Genomic DNA, 23,908 nt, shown 5'->3' with positions numbered 1-23,908 from the left:
AATTAATTTACATTTCCTGTGACTGAAAGACATTTTTTTGCAGTCACAAAAATCACAAAATCATTATCTGATATTATATGCCTTTAAGAAAAGCAAACAAAACCCTACTTTCTGAGAACTCAATCATTTTATAGAATTCTGAAGAGAATCATCAGCATTACATTCTCAGATTAGTGGAAAGTCATCTCAAATTTTTTTCATGCATGATTAAAAACATTCTCTCAGTGACAGACACAAAATCAAGACAATTTCACTTGGATCATAAGCCTTTTGAGGTCATTAACAAGCTCAAGGCTGCATGAGAAAACCTAAAACAAGCAATCTTCCTAAACTAACGTTTTCCTCATCAAATACAAAACTCTGATATTATCACCAGAAAAGGCTGCTTCAAAAAAATATTTGGAGGGAGGTTCAAGAGGGAGGGAACATATGTACACTTATGGCTAATTCATGGTGATGTATGGCAGAAACCAACACAATATTGTAAAGCAATTATCCTTCAATTAAAAATAAATTAAGAAAAAAACCTAAACGAAAAAAAAAAAATCAACAAACTGACAATCTGCAATTCATAGTACAATGAATAACTAACTGATGTTTCCTTTTCAATGCAACAAATCTTCACTACAGGAATAAATGGGGAAAAAAGAGAAAAGGAGGTCCCTGCTGTGTGTTATTGGAGAAGGCAATGGCACCCCACTCTAGTATTCTTGCCTGGAAAATCCCATGGACGGAGGAGCCTGGTAGGCTGCAGACCATGGGGTCGCGAAGAGTCGGACACGACTGAGCGACTTGACTTTCACTTTTCCCTTTCATGCATTGGAGAAGGAAATGGCAACCCACTCCAGTGTTCTTGCCTGGAGAATCCCAGGGACGGGGAGCCTGGTGGGCCGCCGTCTATGGGGTCACACAGAGTCGGACACGACTGAAGCGTCTTAGCAGCAGTAGCTGTGTGTTATGGGTTGAACTGTGTCCTCCTAGAAGCCCGATGTGGAAGTCCTAACCCCAGTACTTCAGAATGTCAGCTTATTTGGAGACAGAGTGCTTACAGAGGTCAGCAAGTTGAAGTGATGTCATTAGGTGGGTCCCCGTTCAGTATGTCCGGTGTCCTTATAAAAGGGGGAAATGTGGACACAGCTCGAGTTCATGCTCAGTTGGTAAATCGTGTCTGACTCTGCAGGGCTTCCCAGGTGGCACCCGTGGTAGAAGTAAGTTAGTGAAAGTTGCTCAGTTGTGTCTGACTCTTTGCAACCCCATGGACTATATACAGTCCCTGTAATTCTCCAGCCCAGAATACTGGAGTGGGTAGCCATTCCCTTCTCCAGGGGAGCTTCCCAACCCAGGGATCAAACCCAGGTCTCCCACATTGCAGGTGGATTTTTTACCAGTTGAGCCACAGGGAAGCCCAAGGCAAGTGATAAAGAACCCGCCTGCCAATGCAGGAGACACAAGAGATGTGAGTTCTCCTGGCTTGGGGAAAGAAGATCCTGTGGAGGAGGGCATGGCAAGCCACTCCAGTATTCTTGCCTGGAGAATTCCACGACAGAGGCAAGAATACTGGAGCAGGTTGCCATTTCCTTCTCCAGGGGATCTTCACAACCCAAGAATCAAACCCGCATCTCCTGCATTGACAGGTGGATTCTTTACTGCTGAGACACCAGGGAAGCCCCTGGACACAGAAACACACAAAAGAAAGACAATATAAAGAAACATAGGAAGAAGATGGCCATCTACAAGCCAAGGGGAGAGGCCTGGGAAAGCCTTCCCTCACAGCCCTTACAAGAAACCAACCTTGCTGGAACCCTGATGTTAGATTTCTAGCCTCCAGAAGTAAAACAGATTTCTGTTTTTTAAGCCACCCAGTTTGTGGTACTTTGTTACATCAGTCCCAGCAAACTAACATAACCCCATGGAAAGGCTCAACATCTATTCAGAGATGCTTATAAATGAATCACTGAGATACCTAGTACATTGAGAGGCATGCTGTGGCAACCAATTTAAAGAGTGTAAATATGCTCACCACGGCTGATTTTAAGCTACCAAGGCTTTAACAACCAGAAAGCAAGTTCCATGAGAACATAATTAATTAGCCAGTCTCCCAAGCCTCTACAAGCTAGATCTAACACAGACCAACGACACAGGCTTCAGCATCTAAGAGCTACAATCCCTTTTCCCAAGTGAGCTTTCTGAACCAGGGATCGAACAAACCAGGCCTCCTGCACTGCAGGCAGGTTCTTTACCCTCTGAGCTACCAAGGAAGCCCTTAATATCTACAGATTACGTCAATGTATAGCCAAGGTCAGAACCCCAACTGAAAACTGTAGGAGAACTTCATAAAGGCCTAAGACTGTGAAAATATGGGCTATTTTAGAAGACAGATGTGGACAAAACCCAGCGTACCACATAAGAATAACTTAATAATGGTAAAAAAAAGAAAAAGAAAACAAGCAGTAAATGAAAAAAAGAGCTAACACTTACTGAACACTTCCTATGTTCTATGTACTGTTTTAAACCATTACTTGTATTAACTAACTTCATCACCACTACTACTTTATGAAAAAGTTCTATTATAATATACCTGTTTTGAATAAGGAAACAGAGCCAAATAGAGGTTAACAAGATCCATAGCTTTAAAAAAAAAACAAAAAACGGGAAGCTAAGATGCTAAGATTCACACACAGGCTGTTTGGCTCCAGACTCAACACTCAGACCATGGTCCTATGCCATCTCTCACTGTATATGACATGTTTAGAACATGACCATCAGCATAGAGCAACCAGAGAGAGGGACAAGGGACCAGACAGGAGAAAGTGCGCCATATTCCTGGCCTCATGTTACCTTACACAAGCAATGGGTTTGCAACTCAAATGGGGTCTTTGCAATTCATGGACTATACATGGAATTCTCCAGGCCAGAATACTGGAGTGGGTAGCCTTTCCCTTCTCCAGGGGATCTTCCCAACCCAGGGATCGAACCCAGGTCTCCCACGTTGCAGGCAGATTCTTTACCAGCTGAGCCACAAGGAAAGCCCAAGAATACTGGAGTGGGTAGCCTATCCCTTGTCTAACGGATCTCCCTGACCCAGGAATTGAACCAGGGTCTCCTGCATTGCAGGCAGATTCTTTACCAACTGAGCTATCAGGGAAGCCCATTGCAACTCAAACTCTGGTAAAATCAATTAATTTAACCTTTTTGCATAACTTGTTGCTTAAAAATGTCGAATCAGTAGACGAGTATGCAAGTGAAAACTAAAACTCTCTATAAAACAACATCACTATCTCCTTACTTATGTATAAAAAATAAGGTTTAGACACAAGTAAGGATTGCCGAGCAGGCAAAAAGCACCTGTCCCCTCTCAGAAGCAATCAGCACAGCCCAGAGCCTCTGAGAAGGAATGCCGGAGAACACACACATTCCCTAAGCCACAAAGAGAATTCTGGAAGATGAGGCTGGCACTCACTAAGCTTCTGAAACAAAGGCAGCACCAAGTAGGAAAAGTCAAAGTTTTCTACTTTTAAAGTTGGAGGGAAGACATCCACAAACACTTCACATCATCACGGCCCCCGGGGATGAATGAATCCCATGACTATTTCCAACTTTAGCCAGTAATTAACTCTGGAATTGTTCTTTTTTAAAAAAATCCTTTTCATCTATGTATCTGCAGAGCATTGTGAAATACCAGCACTTTGACAAAGGCAGTGTATGGGACAACGGCGGGACTGAAAAAAACACATGTCCCCTTTGTCAGTACAGAGGGGAAGACAGAGAGAAGGAAACAAGCAAACAAGAAGCCTGAGGGAAGCGTCTCTCCTTTCAGGGGCATATAATTTACTGTACACAGGGCCCTGGAAGTAACCTAAGGACGCCCTTTCCTCAGCAGCTGCGGGAAAATGACAGAACGCGTTGAGAGGCTAAGTTCTGTGTCTCGGTAGCAATAAGTAGGCGGAAAGGAGGCAGAATATGACAATCAACCTGTAGACCAGGCTGTTCCCACGGTTTTCCAGTAGGTAGAAGAAATAGGATTTTATTCTGTATGGGTGAGCAATCAATTGTCTTACTCAATTTAATCACCCACAGGTAAATTCTGTGGTCTCTGGGGGTTGATAGTTAAAAGTTACATAAAAGACTGCCAAGTATCCTTACCTACAAGGTAACTTATACATCAGTGACTGCCTGACTTAGCAAGTAGGAATTGCTCAGCCTTAAAAGGACAGTAATCATTTTATCAAGTGCTTCCAAACTACTAATATTTCAGTCAGAAGCCAGCTAGTTTTTACATTCCCACTTGTAAAAGTTACGTCGATGTCAAGAGTATTAAACAACTGTCAGCTAGTTTGAAAAAGGAAGCAAAAGAAACTGGGCATTCAAGGAAGGAAGGCAATGGTTTGACTTCATTCTGTAACCATCTACCAATTAACAAAAAATTCTTTAAAGCTACAAGCCACAGGAAGTAAAATAGTTTGCATGACTACCCAGTACCCACACATAATGGTAGCGTATAACTCTTCTATTAATATGTAACAAATTGCTAAAAACTTAGCGGCTTAAAACAACATACATTTCTTACCTCAGTTCTGTAGGTCAGAATTCCAACACTGACCTCACTGGGCTGAAATCAAGGTATCAACAGGGCTGAGCTCCTTTCTGACGGCTCAAGGAGAGAATCTGATTCCTTGCCCTTTCCGGTTGCTAGAGGCAGTCTACGTTTCATGGCTCCTGGCCTCTTCCTCCATCCTCTAAGAAATCTGAGTGGGTCAAACACTCACATCGTATCACTCTGACTTTTCTGCCTCCTTGTCCACATTTAAAGGACTCTGGTGATTCACTGGGCCCACCTGCCGAATCTAGGGTCCTCTCCCTACCTTAAAGTCAGCTGAGGAGCAATTTTAACCTCCCTTTGTCATTTAACCTCACATACTCACAGATCCAGATCCTGGATTTGGGACACCGTATCTTTGGAGATAGACAAATAGATACATGTAAGCATACCATGCTACTTGGTAGCTACTAGACCACCGGCACCTGTTTCCTCATATACAAATTTGTAATTTATAAATTATATAGTGATTACTATATAATAATAGTAATTACCACAAAGGGCTGTTGTGAAGATTATATGAGTTAATATGAGCAATGGTCACCAAATATACTTGGTATATACTAAGAGCTTTACCCAGTATTTTTTACAAACTCATATTTCATCTTTGTTTAAACTTTTCTCTCACTGTGGAATATATTTCCCCAACACCTGTCTAGTTAAGTGTTGTTTATCCTTCTAGGCACTCTCTTGCATGAAGCTCCCCCTACACTGCAAAAAACTGCATTTGTCTAATATAGCAGTTACTACTCATATGTAGCCACTGAGCACTTGCAATGTGGCTGGTTGGAACTAAGATGTGCTGGAAGTGTATAATACATACTGTACTTTGAAAATTTTGTAAAAAGTAATGTAAAGATTTAATACAGAAAGCAGAATATAACAGAGCTGTATATTGAAATGACATTTTGGATATACTGAATTTAAAAAGTGAATTATTAAAAATTAATTGCATCTATTTCTTTTAGCTTTTTAATGTGGCTGCTGGAAAATTTTTAATTACATATGTGACTTAAATTGTATTTCTACCAAGCAGTTCAGTTCAATCGCTCAGTCGTGTCCGACTCTTTGTGACCCCACAAACTGCAGCACAGCAGGCCTCCCTGTCCATCACCAACTCCTGGAGTCCACCCAAACCCATGTTCATCGAGTCAATGACGCCATCCAACCATCTCATCCTCTGTCATCCCCTTCTCCTCCTGCCCTCAAACTTTCCCAGCATCAGGATCTTTTCCAATGAGTCAGCTCTTCGCATCAGGTGGCCAAAGTATTGGAGTTTCAGCTTCAGCAGCAGTCCTTCCAAAGAACACCCAGGACTGATTTCCTTTAGGATGGTCTGGTTCGATCTCCTTGCAGTCCAAGGGACTCTCAAGAGTCTTCTCCAACACCCCAGTTCAAAAGCATCAATTCTTCTGTGCTCAGCTTTCTTCACAGTCCAACTCTCAAATCCATACATGACCACTGAAAAACCATAGCCTTGACTAGACGAACCTTTGTTGGCAAAGTAATGTCTATGCTTTTTAATATGCTGTCTAGGTTGGTCATAACTGTCCTTCCAAGGAGCGCTGGTTCACAAAGAATTACCCTCACCCTCTCATGTACTCTCTTAGTATTTAGTTTGCTTTCCTATCACACACACTGTATAATCTGCTTTGTACTGCAGTGATTTGCACATATGCTGGCTTTTCAAACAGACTGGTAGCCTTTAACAGGCAAGGGCTTCCCTGGTGGCTTAGAATGGTAAACAATGTGGGAGACCCAGGCTCGATCTCTGGATTGGGAAGATCCCCTGGAGAAGGGAATGGCGACCCACACCAGTATTCTTGCCTGAAGAATTTCATGGACAGAGGAGCCTGGCAAGCTACAGTCCACGGGTCGCAAAGAGTCGGTCACGACTGAGCTACTAACACACACACACAAGGGACAAAGGTCATGGATCTTCTAATCTCAAGACGATCCATGGTAAATGCACAATAAACGTTTGTGAAGCTGAATGGAAAAGGAAGCATTATTTAGCTAATGTGTTTTGTCTACATTGTTTAATTTATTGTTAACTGGAATGACCAGAAGTCAATCTGTCTTTGATGCAACTTTTTCTTGGGTTAAAGGACTGATTAGGATATAAGCAAATAGAAAAAGTTTCATACTGGAGCCTATTATACAGAGTGAAGTAAGACAGAAAGAAAAACACCAATACAGTATACTAACACATATATATGGAATTTAGAAAGATGGTAATGATAACCCTATTGCAAGACAGCAAAAGAGACATAGATGTATAGAACAGTCTTTTGGACTCTGTGGGAGAAGGCGAGGGTGGGATGATATGAAAGAATAGCACTGAAACATGTATATTATCATATGTGAAACAGATTGCCAGTCCAGATTCGATGCATGAGACAGGGTGCTCGGGGCTGGTGCACTGGGAGGACCCTGAGGGATGGATGGGGAGGGAGGTGGGAGGGGGGTTCAGGATGGGGAACACATGTACACCCGTGGCTGATTCATGTCAATGTATGGCAAAAACCACTACAATACTGTAAAGTAATTAGCCTCCAACTAAAATAAATAAATTAAAAAAAAAGAAGTTTCATAAAACAATTCTTAGCTTATCACATACAACACACCCATCTATCTTTGACTCTACACTACTGTACTTCATTTTCTTTCTAAGTGGTAACTGTAACCCACGAAATTGTCTTCACAGTCCACCAATGACTTGTGACCACAGTTCAAAAAGCACCTCCTTGATGTGGCAGGTGCAGGCCTCCCCAGGGACACAAACCATCTTAAAGATGTCAGGTGATACTCAGCCCTCCCCTGGTCTCAATGGCCCCACCAGGTAAGGACTAACCCTGTGGTGGGCCATGGTTCAACATGCAGATCCACTGATCACGCATTCTTCTCCCCAGCAGCCTTCCTGTTAGGGCTGGGGCAATCCAGAACACAATCTAGTACAGCGTGTTCAGTGCCCATGTCCACTCCCAAGAGGTGGAGACCCCAGCTCAGCCTGGCCAAGAAGAGCTCATCAGAGCTGAAGGTACAAAGTGAGAGAAAGCGCTCACGATGGTGCTGAGGAAAAGAGTCCTAAGAACTCATCAAGAGTTCTCTGAGCTCCTATCGTGTGCGGGGCTCCCAAACAAGCTTGTAGAAATGCCATCAAGCTCAGTATTACGTATATTAAATCAAATTAGTGTTGCTGTTGCCACTTAGTCCTGTCCAACTCTTTGTCACCCCATGGATGGTAGCCGACAAGGCTCTCCTGCCCATGGGAACAGAGTCTTGTCCTGGTAGTTGGAAGTCTTATGGTTGACTATTTTGAGGTTACGGAATGGATGTCAACCAATATGTTATTTTGTTTTTTACCTCTGACCCAGTTGCCAGTTACCCTTCATCAAGCAGCAGATCTCCAGACACAGATTGTTAATTCACCCAGGAATGGAAGGTGGACTTTCCCCATTGGCTGTGCTTTTAAAATTATTCTAACATGCATAAACTTTAGGCAATACCAAAGAGTAATAAAAACTATTTTAAATTAGAGAAAATATCCAGGAAGCAATGTTCATTCATACTCAGAAGAATCTCTAGAATAAGATCCTGACTAGAAGCACTTCTGCTCTGGGAAGAAAGTGCAGACACACTCTTTCCCCTCTCTTCTGCTAAGTACAATTCCCTGCACATTACACATAAAACAAATAGAAGCCAACTCTGGAAGACGGACAGAGAGCAGACCAGCAGGGAACCTGAGACCTGAGGAGTGACGTGGAGGGGAGTCCCCTGGGCTTACTTTTGCCACATACAGCCCAGCTTTGGAGGTGAAAAAGCTGACAGTCTCCAACAGGAGCACACAAAAAGGCTCTAACAAGCCTGCTCTCCCCAGACAAACACGCAGGAAAGAATTTTTGACAGCCAAACAAGATCGGAAATTCTTAGACAATAACCACCCTACTCCAGTCAAACACCACAGAAAAAAATACAATCTGACCCCATCCATACTAGCAAAGGCCAAGGGGGAACCTAGACTGCCTTTCTCACCAGACTGATAAATGGGATCAATGGATTAGGGTTAGTTTTTTGCCAAATGTATCTTTCTAAATGCCATGCAGTTCCAGAAAATTTTAACAGCGTCAATATTGTAAAAAATCAACACACAGCACAGACCCCATCCTTTGCAGCAGATGGACTACAACTGTGTCTCCCTGCTTCATCCTGGTTCTCTGACTGGCTCTTTATCCCCGCCCTTTCTGCAGCTTTCGATTCTTCCCCCTACTCCCAGCTACTGACAGGCTCCCAACTCCTCGGTCTCCTCCTTTTCTCTGCACACTTTCCTCCTTTATGGGAACTGTTGCTGTTTTTCACTAACTCTCCCGTGGAGGCCTCTTTTCTGTCATGCCATTCCTTTGCCCAGAGACCCAACTGTCTTCCTCTAGAGTTCACATCCCTTGGCTGGACTTTATGGTCCTTGACTCTCTTTTTCACCAACTCTCAACATGAAAGTTCTCCTCCAATCAGAAGAGTCTCCCCTCTGTCTTCACACCTCTTCTAATATTTCCAGCCTGTGTGGCTCAGAGTTCGTGTCATTTCCACACATACACAACATACCATCCTTCCCACTACCAATTCGAAGCCCCACAATCCTGCAAAGGTCCCCAACCCAGCCAACCTCCTCCACAAGGCCTTCCTTGGCTGTGCCAGGACACAGGAAGCTCTCCCTCACCGTACTCAAAATTGACCATCATCTGCTCTGTTCATCTGACTTGCCTTGAAAATCAGTTTCTTTGAGAACTAGTAAATATTAATTAATATTTGTTTATGGTTTTCTTTTATAACCATATAATATCCCTAAGCTAAAGTGATCTTAACTGCAGTTAACACACTGCTTAAAAATCATTGTTTTTCCTTTGCTTCTTTCTATAGAGAAAATGTAAGAATGTGTACATTCTTACAACAAATGGAAAAGATAACAAGATAGTAAGACTGATTTCCTAAGAACCAAACTGAAATCTTAAAAACACATTTTACAGAAATTATCTGTAAATTTTTATATAAATTATATATAAAAGATAACTCACTGAAGAAAAGTCAATAGTTTAATATTATTTAGAAATAATTTTATTTTTGTACTACCTTTGACAAGAATTCATTCCAAATTATCATACAATACAAAGTAATTAAGTCTTTATCTAGACACACAAAAAGTGAAGCTTTCCGTGTCTTTACATCGTTGCTGCTGCTGCTGCTGCTGCTGCTGCTAAGTCACTTCAGTCATGTCCGACTCTGTGCGACCCCATAGACGGCCTCCTACCAGGCTCCTCTGTCCCTGGGATTCTCCAGGCAAGAACACTGGAGTGGGTTGCCATTTCCTTCTCCAATGCATGAAAGTGAAAAGTGAAAGTGAGGTCGCTCAGTCGTGTCCGACTCTTCGGACCCCATGGACTGCAGCCTACCAGGCTCCTCCGTCCATGGGATTTTCCAGGGAAGAGTACTGGAGTGGGGTGCCATTGCCTTCTCCGTTTACATCGTTAATACACAGTAAATGAAATGCTTTTGGCGCCCTCTTGTGGTCAAAGTATAAAAATATAAAACAAAAACCCCCCAATACATACTTAAAATGGATATTCTGTAATTTCAAGCCATTCTGGTTTTTCTCACAAAGCTTTATTATTTCTTCTGTATTAATAAAATATCAACCATTAACGGGCAGAAACTGCTAGTTTTATTTTCTGGTTTAAAGAGAAAAAAAAAAGAATGAATCTGAGACACAAGAAACTACTCCTCACTGCTTAAAGTGAAATCGTTCAGTCGTGTCCGACTCTTACCGACCCCATGGACTGTAGCCCACCACGCTCCTCCATCCATGGGATTTTCCAGGCAAGAGTACTGGAGTGGGTTGCCATTTCCTTCTCCAGAGGATCTTCCCAACCCAGGGATCGAACCCAGGTCTCCCACATTGTAAGCAAGACGCTTTACCGTCTGAGCCACCAGGGAACTTAAAACAAAGATGATACCAAAAAAAAAAAACCCACAAACTTTTCTCCTTGACATCAGTTCAATGTTATATTATTTACTATAGTAAACAGACTTTTGGCAAGCTATGTTCTTCTTACCCTAATTAAAAGCATTCTCTATCCCCATTGCTAACTTTTTTTAAAAAACAAGGCCAGGAAGGCTAAATTTTATGAATGTTAAAGTGGACCCACTAGCATTCAGAAAGAAATTAAAGTAGAACCACACCTACACAGTAAAGGAAAATAAAGGAAAAATGAGTTAGAAGTCAAATGTAAAAAAAAAAAATTTAATAATAAATTGATTAAAACAAAATATAAACAATTATGTAAGCACTGTCAGAATAAGGAGATATTTCTACATATAAAAGTAATGGACTGTTCCAGTAAGTATGAAGAACTTAATTGGTCTAGGCAGTATACTAAAAATAGAAAGAAATAGTGATTAAAATATAAACAAAAATGTTTTTTCAAGAGTCAAAAAAAAAAAAGGAAATACCCAAGGAGCAAAACCAATATGGAAACAGCTGCAAATGGAGATGACGCCATAAAGGACCATGCACAGACAGTAGAGCATGAAGTTCCAACACACTTCCAATAGCAGTTCCAATGGAGCGCAGACGAGAAGCAGTATCACAAAAGACAATGGCCAACAGGAATAACAAAAAGAACAGCTTCCATCTACACAGAGCCTTCTATGCTGGCACTGTTCAAGCGCTTTATATTAACTTTTTATATTTACTCTTCACAACAATCCTAAGAGGTAAATGCTCTTACTTTTTCTATTTTAAAGAAAAGGAAACCGAAGAACAACACAATTGAGTGATTCACCCAAAGTCACTAAGGGGAAAGTCAAGTTTTTCAACCCAAACCCTATGTCACAAGAATCACACTGTTTCACTGTTTGACTTTTGAACGTCTATTACTCCATTCTGTCCGTAGATATAGGTCAGCTTTAGACTGAACAAAAATGTGGATTAATCGTTGACTATGTTTAGTCCATTATTTGAGTAAAATAAAAATTACATGTGGTTAGTAACACAGGGAAAATTACATGCCCCCTATGCTACTGGAGAAATACAAATTAAAACAAGACAAAGGCAGTTATCAAATTTGGTAAAACCTACATATGACACCCATACTATCTTTGGTATGCCAAATCACTTTTGAATCTTATCTGATGAGTAAACATTTATGAACATCCTCAGGCAATGCTGCCTACCAGCCAAAAAATTCCGTTTTGGTAATGTCTTTGTGGAATGTTTGATGTTTTATTGAATTCTGCCTTTAAATGAAAATCAGAAAAATGAAACTGTTGATTCAACTGATCAACTTTAGGCTTACATCTAAATTAATCAAATATATACTCAGTTACGAAGGAAAATTAAAATTAAAAACATAAAATATGGGAAACACAGTTTTAGAAGACTATCTTAAAAAACTTCTGAGATTTTACTAATTTTTTTAGCTCTCCAAATGCAGCATCCCTTATCAGTCTACTTGTCTGACTTTTGATTATTCAAGTTTAAACACTGAGAAAATGATTCAGAACAAAATACAGGAAATTCATGCAAAATTTTCATCTATCCAATTGGCAGAAATTATTTCAGTGATCACTTCCCATGCTACCAAGGAAAAAAATACATAGGAAATTTGAAGTTAAAAATTTTAAAAAATATAAAACTGACTTTGCAATATGAATCTAAATTTATAAACAAGAAAAAGGATAAATATACACAGAAATAATATACCAAAATGTTTAACAGTAGTTATCTCTGAGTTATAGCTTACTATTATGTGTATGGGACTTTTTTTATAACTCTCAACTTTTCCTGAATGAATATGGATTAGTGTTATAATCAGAAAAACACATTATGAAAGCTACTCTGAAAGAATTTTAAGTCAAAGGAAAAAGGAACATTCAACTCAAAGAACAAAGAAACATGCAGAACTTCACCGAATCATTCAGTTTGATTTTCCAACTGATTTGTCAACCTATTAAACATAAATTTTCGTGGGTTCACCTGGCTAAAGTCCAAATTCCTCAGTACATAATGTCCTCTTCACTGGAGCCTCAGCCCAACTTTCCAGTCTCTTCCCACCAAACTCCTTGGGGAACAGCCCAGAATCGTCCCACCCAGGCACCTTCATGTCTGTCACATTCACGCTTTGTGAATCCAGTTAGGTCTGTACCATCTTCCTCCCCCGGTGGATTATAGACGCTGCAGACACATGGCAAGCACATCTTCCTCCGTAGGCCATGGTGCCTAGCACACGGCCTCATCAATAAGAGGAGTGACCACAGATCTAGTAAATTTGACTACTGGACTCGGCCACAAATAAAACTTGCAGCAAAAATATGGCATTTCCAAAATTACATAAACTTTCTAAGAAATGATTATCTCCAGAAACTGAAGACCAACTACCAGATAATCTCATTAAACAATACCATAACCCCTTCCTTATCAAATAATACCATTAAATATCACTGCTGCTGCTGCTGCTAAGTCGCTTCAGTCGTGTCCGACTCTGTGCGACCCCAGAGACGGCAGCCCACCAGGCTCCCCCGTCCCTGGGATTCTCCAGGCAAGAACACTGGAGTGGGTTGCCATTTCCTTCTCCAATGCATGAAAGTGAAAAGTGAAAGGGAAGTCGCTCAGTCGTGTCCGACTCTGTGCGACCCCAGAGACGGCAGCCCACCAGGCTCCTCCGTCCACGGGATTTTCCAGGCAAAAGTACTGGAGTGGGGTGCCATTGCCTTCTCCGTTAAATATCACAAACCCCTTTAAAAAGAGAAACTTCTAAAGGCCTACATTAAGGTGACATTATGGGTAATTCTGTTTTTTGAAATTTCCACTACTACGATGAAATATTTTTATACATAATACCAATTTTTAACGACTTTGATAGGTATTCACTTGGGAATCAGATCTAGGTTTCAGAATCCACATTATTTTCCAGCGATGTGCCAACTCACCTCATAGCCGTGACCCTGTGGATGAGCGTCTCTGTTTGCTCCGACAAGTCTGACGGAAGCAGCAGCTCCACTGGCTGCAGGCACAGGATCCGAGTTTCGAGCTCTGAACGGGAAGCAGAGTCCTGGAAACTGTCGAACACAACCTCACCTGTGGCGGGCTGTACTCCCTAAAGACAAAAAAAAGCAGGCACAGAAAATATATCTTTCCCCATTGTAACTACGGCACAGTATTAATACACATGGAAATAGTAAAGACGATACTCATGAGTGTGTACTTGAATTTCTAAAGTGTTTGAAAACCTGTCTGCTTTCCAAGACTCTTACATAAGAAGTCAGATTCACCAATATTTAAACTACGCTAGATGGGACTACAGACATCCTGAGTCCAGCCAAATCCTGGATATAAAACACAGGATGAAGCGACAATGACAAGTCACCAAACCCTCCTGGGCCTCAGGGCCCTCCTCTGTAAGTGGGAATCAACCAGGTTACTTCCCTCACAAAGCTATTGTGAGGGTCAAATCAGAAAACAAATGAACACTTTGTAAGCTGTAAAGCGCTGTACATATAGTAGCTGTTATTGCTAAAAGTAATCAGTGATATGCTCCTAGTACCCTGGCCACCAGAGGAGAAGTAAGTTACTATTTTGTTATATAAAGTGAATAAATAAAAAATGCATTTTTTGCAAAAGACAAAATCGAATATAACAAACTCTGACTAAACCCCATGTGTACTGTCTATCCAGGGAAATAACTATGAGAACTGAAAGCCACTTGCATCACCCCAAGCCAATAACAGCAAAGAAAACCTGGAAAAGATTACAGTTTGGAAAAGAAGAAAAAAATTAAGTCATTTACTCATAGGTCGAGAGGCGATATAGTGGTGGAGGCAAGATTCACATGGTCTGACTCCAAAAGTCACACACCTATTCATTACTGATAATTAAGAAAGGCACGGGGTCAGTTACAGACTGCATGAGCGAACAGGAGGAAAAATAACCTCGCTACACTCAAACACGGCTGGTGGAAAGTCAACTGACACAACGTCTTCGAAAAACAGTCTGGCATTTTCTAGGAAAGTTGAAAGCATCCTGTAAAAGTATCCTGTAACTCAGCAATTCCTCCCCTGAGTTAAGAAACTCAGGCACATGCATATCAGAAGCCACGCATTAATACAAAAATGTCTATAGTGTATACTTTGTATAAGCAGAAACTGGGAGGAATCCACTTGTCCCTTAGTGGAAGAATGAATAAACTGTAAAATGAAATACAGCGTGGCAACAAAAGAACTACTAAGGTAACACATGCAAATAAATCTCTTGTACAAAATGGTAAACAAAGAAGCACGACCCCAAAGGAGTAAATACAACATATTTATATTAATATACTGCTTAAGGTGGCAAAAATCAATCAAAAAGCGAGGAATTATTATCTTAAAGTCTGGATTATGGTTACCTCTGGAGGCAAGGGGCCCTTCTGTGAATGGCGTTATATTTTTTAAGCTGGGGGGCTGTCTCACATTACATTGGTAATTTTTGATTTATGCATTTTTCTTTTTTTTTTTAATCACTCATTCTTGGCTCAAGGAAGTCCCTTAATTCTAGCCCATAGGCCTTCTCTAGTGGCCAGATAACTGAACTGTAAGTACATGAGCATACATACTACTCCCAATCTACAACCCAATCTACAGTTGGGTTTATCTCCCAATCTACAACCAAACTTGTACAAAAGCTACTTCCAGAAGTTCAAGTAATAAAGGTATTGGCCAAATTCCTCTTTGCTTTTTTAAGCAGAGAAATGGTCTATATCATAAAACCTGCAACGTCTGCTACTCCATGTGATATGAGACACTGATAAGCCCACAGGCAGCCTATAGATAGAGCGTCTGATTGCATTGGCGCTACAACAGTAAAGCCTTTGATTTTAGACTAACTACCAGTATCCAAAGGATGACTCCTAGGTAGACTGGGGAACATGTGACACTCATCACAACAGGGAAACACCCAGCAGGAGCAGGGTTCAGGAAGATGAGCTCCATTTCAGCCACACTGAATTTGAGGGCCTCATCCAGTGAAGAGCTGGACATGCACATGGAATTCTGCTCAGTGTTTCTGGCAGCCTAGGTGGGAGGGGAGTTTGAGAGAGAATGGACATGGCTGAGGCTCTCTACTGTCCACTGGAAATGATCACAATATAGCTATACCCCGATGCAGAATACAAAGTTAAAAAAAAAAAAGTCCCAAGAAAATGACTGAGATGGAAACTATCAATTCTCCTTTCTTTCACATGCCAGTTCATACACTGTGTTCACTTTGGCAAAATGCCAAAGAGTATTTCTAAAGCACAAAATAGGAGTTGTATATACAATCAGCTCTGCTCCTTAGACTAAGTTCCAGGTAAGTATAAAATAGCACATTACATCTGTTAAAACTTAAAAGCAAATAACTTTACTATTTGTAGATGGGTTCAATTGCCTGCAGCTAGATAAAAAGTGCTTCTCAAGGATTAAAAAAAAAAAAAATCATTGAGAGTCCCCAATAGTAACGCTAATTCCCAGAGAGAATGGCTTATTGTTAAGCAAACATGAAAGTTAGTACCAAGTTATGCAGCCAAAATGAGGTATCAAAAGGTATTTTGGAGACATTTGGGCTCTAAGAATTCTTACTGATGTTGTAGCTGGTTGCAAAAGTTCAAAAATATAAAGAGAATGGGTTATTACTTAGGCAAGGAGTCCTGCTTCTGCTTAACAGAACAATGGAGTCTAACAATAGTTCCAAGAGGCCCTTAAGTCTAAGATTTTAAGCAGAGTCCAAATAGGTCTCTAAATGGGCAAATCTGCTCATAAACTGCCAGAAGGCAAGATCAATAAAACTATGATTCACAAACTATACTCACCTGGAAGACTGGTTATAAATATTCCTAATGTTTATTAAAAATGGAGTTTTGAATTGGCCAGTTATAACCCTTAACTACCCTTTTCTCTAAAACTAGACATGACAAACTCATAATTGTTTGCCTTTAACTCCAAAGCTAGAGGAAATTTGTAAAACTCTTTGTTATCCACGTATGTGTTGACATAAATGTTTTATTCTGCTATCTGAACACTGTTTGCATACATGCCTATCACCGTGTCTATCTTCAGCCCTAAACTACTAGAGCACATGGACAGAAGACGACCTGGATCCCTCCAAAGCACAGAGTGCCAAACAGTCATGTACGAAAATTTATATTTCAACATATAAAATTAGGAGGGAAATGTTTTTCTAGTACAAGTACTTGAAGACACAACCCATCAGATAGCCTCATTATAAACCATACATTATTACTCATATTTAAAGATACCATGAACATATCATTCGCTCTTCACCTACAAAGTACTTACCACAATTCCAATGGAAAGGCTCCCCCTTTTTTTGTCTTTAACGTTTTCTTTGTTTTCACAGATACACAGAAGATAGCTGGTAGAAGTATCAGTCATTACCTCATCGACATTTACAGCATCATCCAGCTTGACTAGAGGATTCACATGTAATAATTATTAAGGAAAAACAAATGCTACATTCCCACGAGCTTTTCCTCCTTAAAACAGTAGTTCATTTTCCTGGATATTTTTGCTCTATACAAAATCTTCCATACAGCATTCATTCTTCTGATTTACTCTGATTATAGTTACAATGCCGTATCTTCCCTAAGATATAAGATTCATGAGAACAGACGACTATTATCCTCTCACTTACAAAAGGCCTGGAATATACCTCAGATCCTATGGAAGCCCAAACATAATCCTTGAATCCTTAACAATCCCATAAAGTTTAATTCCACAAATCAAAGCATGAATACACTAAAATAGTGTAAATTACTTCCCCCTACTAAAGTGCCTAACAGCTGTAAGACATAAGAAGAGAATTTTTTTAAAAACGTGAGAAAACCAAAAAAGAAAACAGAAACATACTTGTGTGTGTGTGTATGTGTAATGAGTCCATTAAATAAATTCTCAGGAATGAAAGCTGTTTTTGGACATAGTCAGTCTGGGAACATCCACTTTGGGCATCAGCTGGTAAGAGAGTAAAAGAGAAGCGGGAAGGGGTGCTGTTTTAGAAGGAGGCTTTAAGAAAGAGACTCAAGTTTGGGCAAAAGAAACAACAGAATTACCAAGTTCTTACAGCCTGATCAGCTTAGAACAATACAGAGTTGTTAACAGTTTGGGGTCCATTCTGAGTGATAACTGTTCCCTATTCATGGTATTAACAGAACAAAACAGCTTTCAGAATGTGGGTAGAAGCTACGTAGGACTCTAAATAAGCAGATCTAAATAAGCATATCTGTAATAAAAATAACAGAAATACTGCTGTCACAGAGTGTCATTTAAGACTTTATCCCTACATTCTTTTATTCTGAGAGACCTGATCCCATCCCACAGTAAACAAAGCGCTTCCTTATCATATTTTATATGTAATTATCCAGTTTTTTAAGTTGACAAAATTTTATGACTCTGCTGTTAAAATCATGTGGCTTCAAGTAATACATTGAACTGATAAATGACCAAAAACTAGGGACAGTCACTGTATATACTAAAGATTCTTACAAAGTGAGAAACTTACAATCCATTTTCAAAAGTAGTAAAATTCTTGTGACACTGACAATTAATGAAGATGACCTACTATCATCTTTTATAAGCAGTTAACTGTGTGTTAACTTTGTAGTTTTCACATTGTGAAGTTAGTAAGTTATTTTGTAGGTCTCACTGAGGAAGATGTACAGGAGTTTGTAAGCCCAAGCAACTAGCCACTAAGGACACAGGCCTGGGGAAGATGTAATTTCACATCAGTTGCTGACTTGCTGTCATCATTTACCAGGCTCTTTTTTTCTCTTAAAATATGATGACCTCTTCTTTAACTGTGGCATTTGAAAAATGCCTCTTTCTAGCCAAAAACCAACCTTTCTCTCTTCAGTTATCACACTAATCAAAGGTCCAAGTAACCATACTGCCTCATCTCATCAAAAAGGTACCCAGTTTGCAATGGACATGTACAGACTGCTCTATCTAAAATGGATAACCAACGAGGACCTATTGTATAGTACCCCTGGAACTCAGCTCAGTGTTCTGTGGCAGCCTGGATGGGAGGGGGTTTGGGGGAGAATGAACACGTGTATGTATGTGGCTAAGTCCTTGGCTGTTCACCTGAAACTACCACAACACTGTTAATCAGCTTTATCCCCATACAAAACACAAAGTTTATTTTTTAAAAAGTACCCAATCAAAGAACAGTTTTTTTTTTTTTTTTTTTTCAAAGAACAGTTTTAAAAAATGTTATTTAAAACAAAGGCCTTGTAACATTTAAGAAAAAAATTCCTACTCAAAAAGGATATCTTCTCCAATAAGTGTAGATTTTGTATAAAGAGCAGTCAGTTTCCGGGAAAAGAGTGAGCTTTTGTTGTCCCCAATGGCCTTTAAAGCAGCTGTTTCAGTTTGCTTCACAACTCCCACCTTCAACAAATGTAATAAACACTGCATGTTAAATACGATGGAAAATTTGTTAAGACGACATTATTTCTAGAGTTTAGAAGTCTAATTCTGAAACATTTAAAATAACAAACTAGTCCACAATGTCCAGATGTAGGACTTAAGTTTAAGTAATAAGTTAACACAAGGACCTTACAAGTGTGGATAAATCACTAAGAAACACTCCAACACACAGTTGAAAAAATTTTTTACCCTAAATATCTAATATGTTAAAAACTCATGAAAATTAAGTGCTAGTAATTATGACAAACTTTAATTTCTCAAAAATGCCCAATTCCAAAACCAATTTCAGCCTCCCACCTTAGAAACGCCTCCCTCTCCAGAAGAGACTTCAACCCCCTTTTCCCACAAATTGAAGCCAGAGCTGACCTTATATCCTTTGGCCACAAGGCGGCGTACGTGAACAAACAGTCGGTGAGTAGGTATGCTTGCTGTCATAAAGTTGTGATCTAAATGGCAATAGATATTGAGCTCGCGCGCTGCAATCTAAAAAAATAAAAAATAAAAAAATATATCAGTAAGTTTCTATTTAAAGATTCCCTGTGTGGTGTTTCTACACTTTGTTAAAAATCCATCAAGGTATATATTTAGGATTTGTGCACAGGACTGAAGCGACTTAGCAGCACAGCAGCAGCAGCTATCTATGTGGTACATCAATACAATGTTTAAAAGACATTCCCTGCGCAGAAGCCTATGGTTTCATCTTTTTTTTAACAGTGTCCATGGCCTAAACTAAAGGCCAACATCTATATCCATGAAAAACTTAGAAAAATACGATACGTTTTCTTTTATGTCCTTATTAGCGATTATCATGGAGAAGACAATGGCATCCCACTCCAGTACTCCTGCCTGGAAAATCCCATGGACGGAGGAGCCTGGAAGGCTGCAGTCCATAGGGTCACTAACAGTCGGACACGACTGAGCAACTTCACTTTCACTTTTCACTTTCATGCATTGGAGAAGGAAATAGCAACCCACTCCAGTGTTCTTGCCTGGAGAATCCCAGGGACAGGGGAGCCTGGTGGGCTGCTGTCTATGGGGTCACACAGAATCGGACATGACTGAAGTGACTTAGCAGCAGAAGCAGCATCGATTATCAGGGATTAGCGAAGTGGCTTAGTCGTGTCTGATTCTTTGCGACCCCATGGACTATAGCCTACCAGGCTCCTCAGTCAAAACCTTAAAGTGCTGAACTTTTCCCTGTGCAAAACAGAGAGCATGAGAGTGTAATGGAATAAGAATCTACTACTTAGCACATGCAAATAATTGAAAATTAGGAGATATGAAAGAAGCACAAGCTGGAATCAAGATTGCCGGGAGAAATATCAATAACCTCAGATATGCAGATGACACCACCCTTATGGCAGAAAGTGAAGAGGAACTCAAAAGCCTCTTGATGAAAGTGAAAGTGGAGAGTGAAAAAGTTGGCTTAAAGCTCAACATTCAGAAAATGAAGATCATGGCATCCGGTCCCATCACTTCATGGGAAATAGATGGGGAAACAGTGGAAACAGTGTCAGACTTTATCTTTTTGGGCTCCAGAATCACTGCAGATGGTGACTGCAGCCATGAAATTAAAAGACACTTACTCCTTGGAAGGAAAGTTATGACCAACCTAGATAGCATATTCAAAAGCAGACACATTACTTTGCCAACAAAGGTCTGTCTAGTCAAGGCTATGGTTTTTCCAGTGGTCATGTATGGATGTGAGAGTTGAACTGTGAAGAAGGCTGAGCGCCGAAGAATTGAAGCTTTTGAACTGCGGTGTTGGAGAAGACTCTTGAGAGTCCTTGGACTGCAAGGAGATCCAACCAGTCCATTCTGAAGGAGATCAGCCCTGGGTGTTCTTTGGAAGGAATGATGCTAAAGCTGAAACTCCAGTACTTTGGCCACCTCACGCGAAGAGTTGACTCATTGGAAAAGACTCTGATGCTGAGAGGGATTGGGGGCAGGAGAAGGGGACGACAGAGGATGAGATGGCTGGATGGCATCACTGACTCGATGGACGTGAGTCTCAGTGAACTCCGGGAGTTGGTGATGGACAGGGAGGCCTGGCGTGCTGTGATTCATGGGGTCGCAAAGAGTCGGACACGACTGAGCGACTGAACTGAACTGAACTGATACGGTACACACAAATGATAAACCTCCCTGGACAGAGGGCATCTTTGAGAAAGTGAAAAGAAAACCCCATGGTCTGGTTAGCTAATCAATGACACACGAGTGTTAGGAATGTGGAAACATGTAGCACCACCTGATTCCCTACTTTTTTCTAAGAAGCATCATGGCAGACTTTGCTGGTGGTCCAGTGGGTGAGGTCCTCCTGCCAACGCAGGGGACCTGGGTTGATCCCTGGTCTGGGAAGATTCCACATGCCACGGGGCAGCTATGCCCGTGCACCACAACTACTGAGCCTGCGCTCTAGGGCCCAGAGGTCACAACTACTGAGTCCGCGTGCTACAGCCACTGAAGCCTGCTTGCCAAGAGCCCATGCTCCACTGCAAGAAGAAGCTTTTGCATCTCAACGAAGAGCAACACAACTTAGACTAAGACAGCAAAATGACTCATATTCAGAGACCTGTAAGACTTCACACACCTGTTGGTAGGCTAGCAGAGTTAATGTGCTCATCCTTTGAGATTTAACTATGTTCCTGACTAAGAAAATTCATAAAGTAAAGGTAAGGAGAAGAATTTCATACGTCTCAGTTTTTTTTTGGTGTGAGTCTTCATTAGGAATACTCACATGACTATGATTCATTCACTATTTGGTTCATCCACAATCAACTTTTGATGGATGAAAGACACTAGGTAAGCACCACGGAGAATAAGTATGAACATTCCCATCAGAACCACTCACTTCCTTCTCCACAAATTTAGCATCCACCAAGCTTGCTTCTGTTTATATGTAGTATTTACTTCAAATGAAAGCTTTAAATGGGGCTTCCCTGGTGGCTCAGGGGTAAAGAATCCATCTGCAATTCAGGAGACCCCTTTTCAATTTCTGGGTTGGGAAGATCCGCTGGAGAAGGGATAGGCTACCCACTCCAGTATTCTTGGGCTTCCCTGGAGGCTCAGCTGGTAAAGAATCTGCCTGCAATGCAGGAGACCTGGATCCGATCCCTGGGTTGGGAAGATCCCCTGGAGAAGGGCACAGCTACCCACTCCAGTATTCTGGCCTGGAGAATTCCATTGACTCTATAGTCCATAGGGTCGCAAAAAGTCGGACACGATTGAGCAACTTTCATTTTACTTAAATGAAAGCATTTTTAAAAGGCAACTGATTATATTAGCTTTTTCATAAGGTCAGAAAGCGAAAAAAAAAAAAAAAAACTGGAAAATATTAAAGGCTGGACAAGAAAATCATGAAATAATGCCTATGAAAATAACTTACCTCTGCATCTTCCCCAAAGAATCTATACTTATATCCACATTCCACACACAAAATCGCATCTTTCTGCTGCTGCTTCATTTCTAAGTATTGTAATTCTAAGGGTGTGTAGATGCTTTTAGTCCGTTTGTTAGATGGTTTAGAATCAGAAGTTTTCTGTAGGTTTTCATAACTCTTTTGTGATGGTCCAAAATGGCTGAATGTCTTGTCCTGGCAACCGAAAGATTTTTATAGTTTAAAAAGTATTAACCATAATAATAGTTCGAGAGAGAAAGAGAGAATGTAAATTTGGCACAAAGCTAATAATTGGTGAATCCAGGTGAAAGGTTTACAGGAGTATATTGCACATTTAGGCAAATTTTCTCACACGTTTGGAATTCTTTCAAAGTAAATGACTTTTAAAAATTGAGCCAAACTAAACTATTACTTAATGTCTTAAACAAATTGTGAAAGCCTAAAATAAAACAATTTCTTTTTTTTTTTTTTGGCCAGTTCATGAATCTGGAATTTGCAGAAAGGGGTGTAAACTTCTGAAAATCAAATACAAAATTGTGTTGGTCTGAGTATTCTTCTGAGTAAAGAATTCACAGTTTCATTAGATTTAAATGACTCAAAAAAAAAAGTAAAGAACTATTTCTTTAATTCAGTAGCTCTCAACCATGGCTACACATTAAAATGAGAGCTTTTAAATGACCAAGTCCAGTTTTTCATGAACACCAAATAAACATGATTCTGATAAAGGGTTCTGATTATTGATTTTTTGGGGGGGAAAGTTCTGTTCTCCAGGTGATTCTTTTGTTTTTAACTGACATATAGTTGACACACAACATCATGTTAGTTCCAGGTGTGCAACATGGTGATCTGACAATCAAATACATTATGAAATGATCAGAACTCCAGTAACCAATTGTCACCATACAAAATTATTACAGTAAGGTGATCTCATTTAAAGCTGGGCTTCACCACTAATTCTGAATTATAGATTTCAATGATGGATCAAGAGTTAAATTCCCTGATTTTGCAATGGTGAAAAACACTGATAGTCACAAAACAGTAGAAGAAGTAAGGAACCCATGTATTTAGTTAACTTTTCTATTTACTGTATCAGCCAAGCTTTCAACTAAAAACCTCAAAACATCTATTTCTATAAATTATTTACCATGATTTTCTAGACTAATCATGGAAACTATAAGGAGGACTATAAGAAAAGTACTTCTATTAATTATTAATAAAGAATTCCCCCCAAATTAGTGACTCCTAACCTAGGCTGTATATCAGAATCAGCTGGGAGGTTTTATTTTGTGTTGTTTTAATAAAACCAATCTATCCTGCCTTAATAGTAAATCAGAATCTCCAGGAATTAAAAAAAAAAAAAAAAAATCTAAGAAGCAGAAGCTCCCTCAGCTGATTTAGATGATCAG

General features: G+C 40.2%; 1 protein-coding gene across 3 annotated transcripts in view; it reads right to left on the bottom strand.

Moving 5' to 3' along the window:
- MSH3 (mutS homolog 3) overlaps window positions 1–23,908 on the bottom strand; it is a 182,690-nt gene that overhangs the window by 149,522 nt on the left and 9,260 nt on the right. For all 3 annotated transcript variants that reach the window (XM_005904548.2, XM_070373062.1, XM_070373063.1), the window contains exons 4-8: window positions 22,491–22,697; window positions 19,472–19,588; window positions 18,949–19,066; window positions 16,961–17,106; window positions 13,580–13,746 (exon numbers count right to left, since the gene is read on the bottom strand). In XM_005904548.2, the coding sequence (XP_005904610.2) occupies window positions 13,580–13,746; window positions 16,961–17,106; window positions 18,949–19,066; window positions 19,472–19,588; window positions 22,491–22,697 (755 nt within the window). The remainder of the gene's footprint in view (window positions 1–13,579; window positions 13,747–16,960; window positions 17,107–18,948; window positions 19,067–19,471; window positions 19,589–22,490; window positions 22,698–23,908) is intronic.

Source organism: Bos mutus, chromosome 7 (genome assembly GCF_027580195.1).
Source record: "Bos mutus isolate GX-2022 chromosome 7, NWIPB_WYAK_1.1, whole genome shotgun sequence".
NCBI lineage: Eukaryota > Metazoa > Chordata > Mammalia > Artiodactyla > Bovidae > Bos > Bos mutus.
Note: the sequence above shows the minus strand (reverse complement) of the source record. Positions and strands in the feature narration are given on the sequence as shown.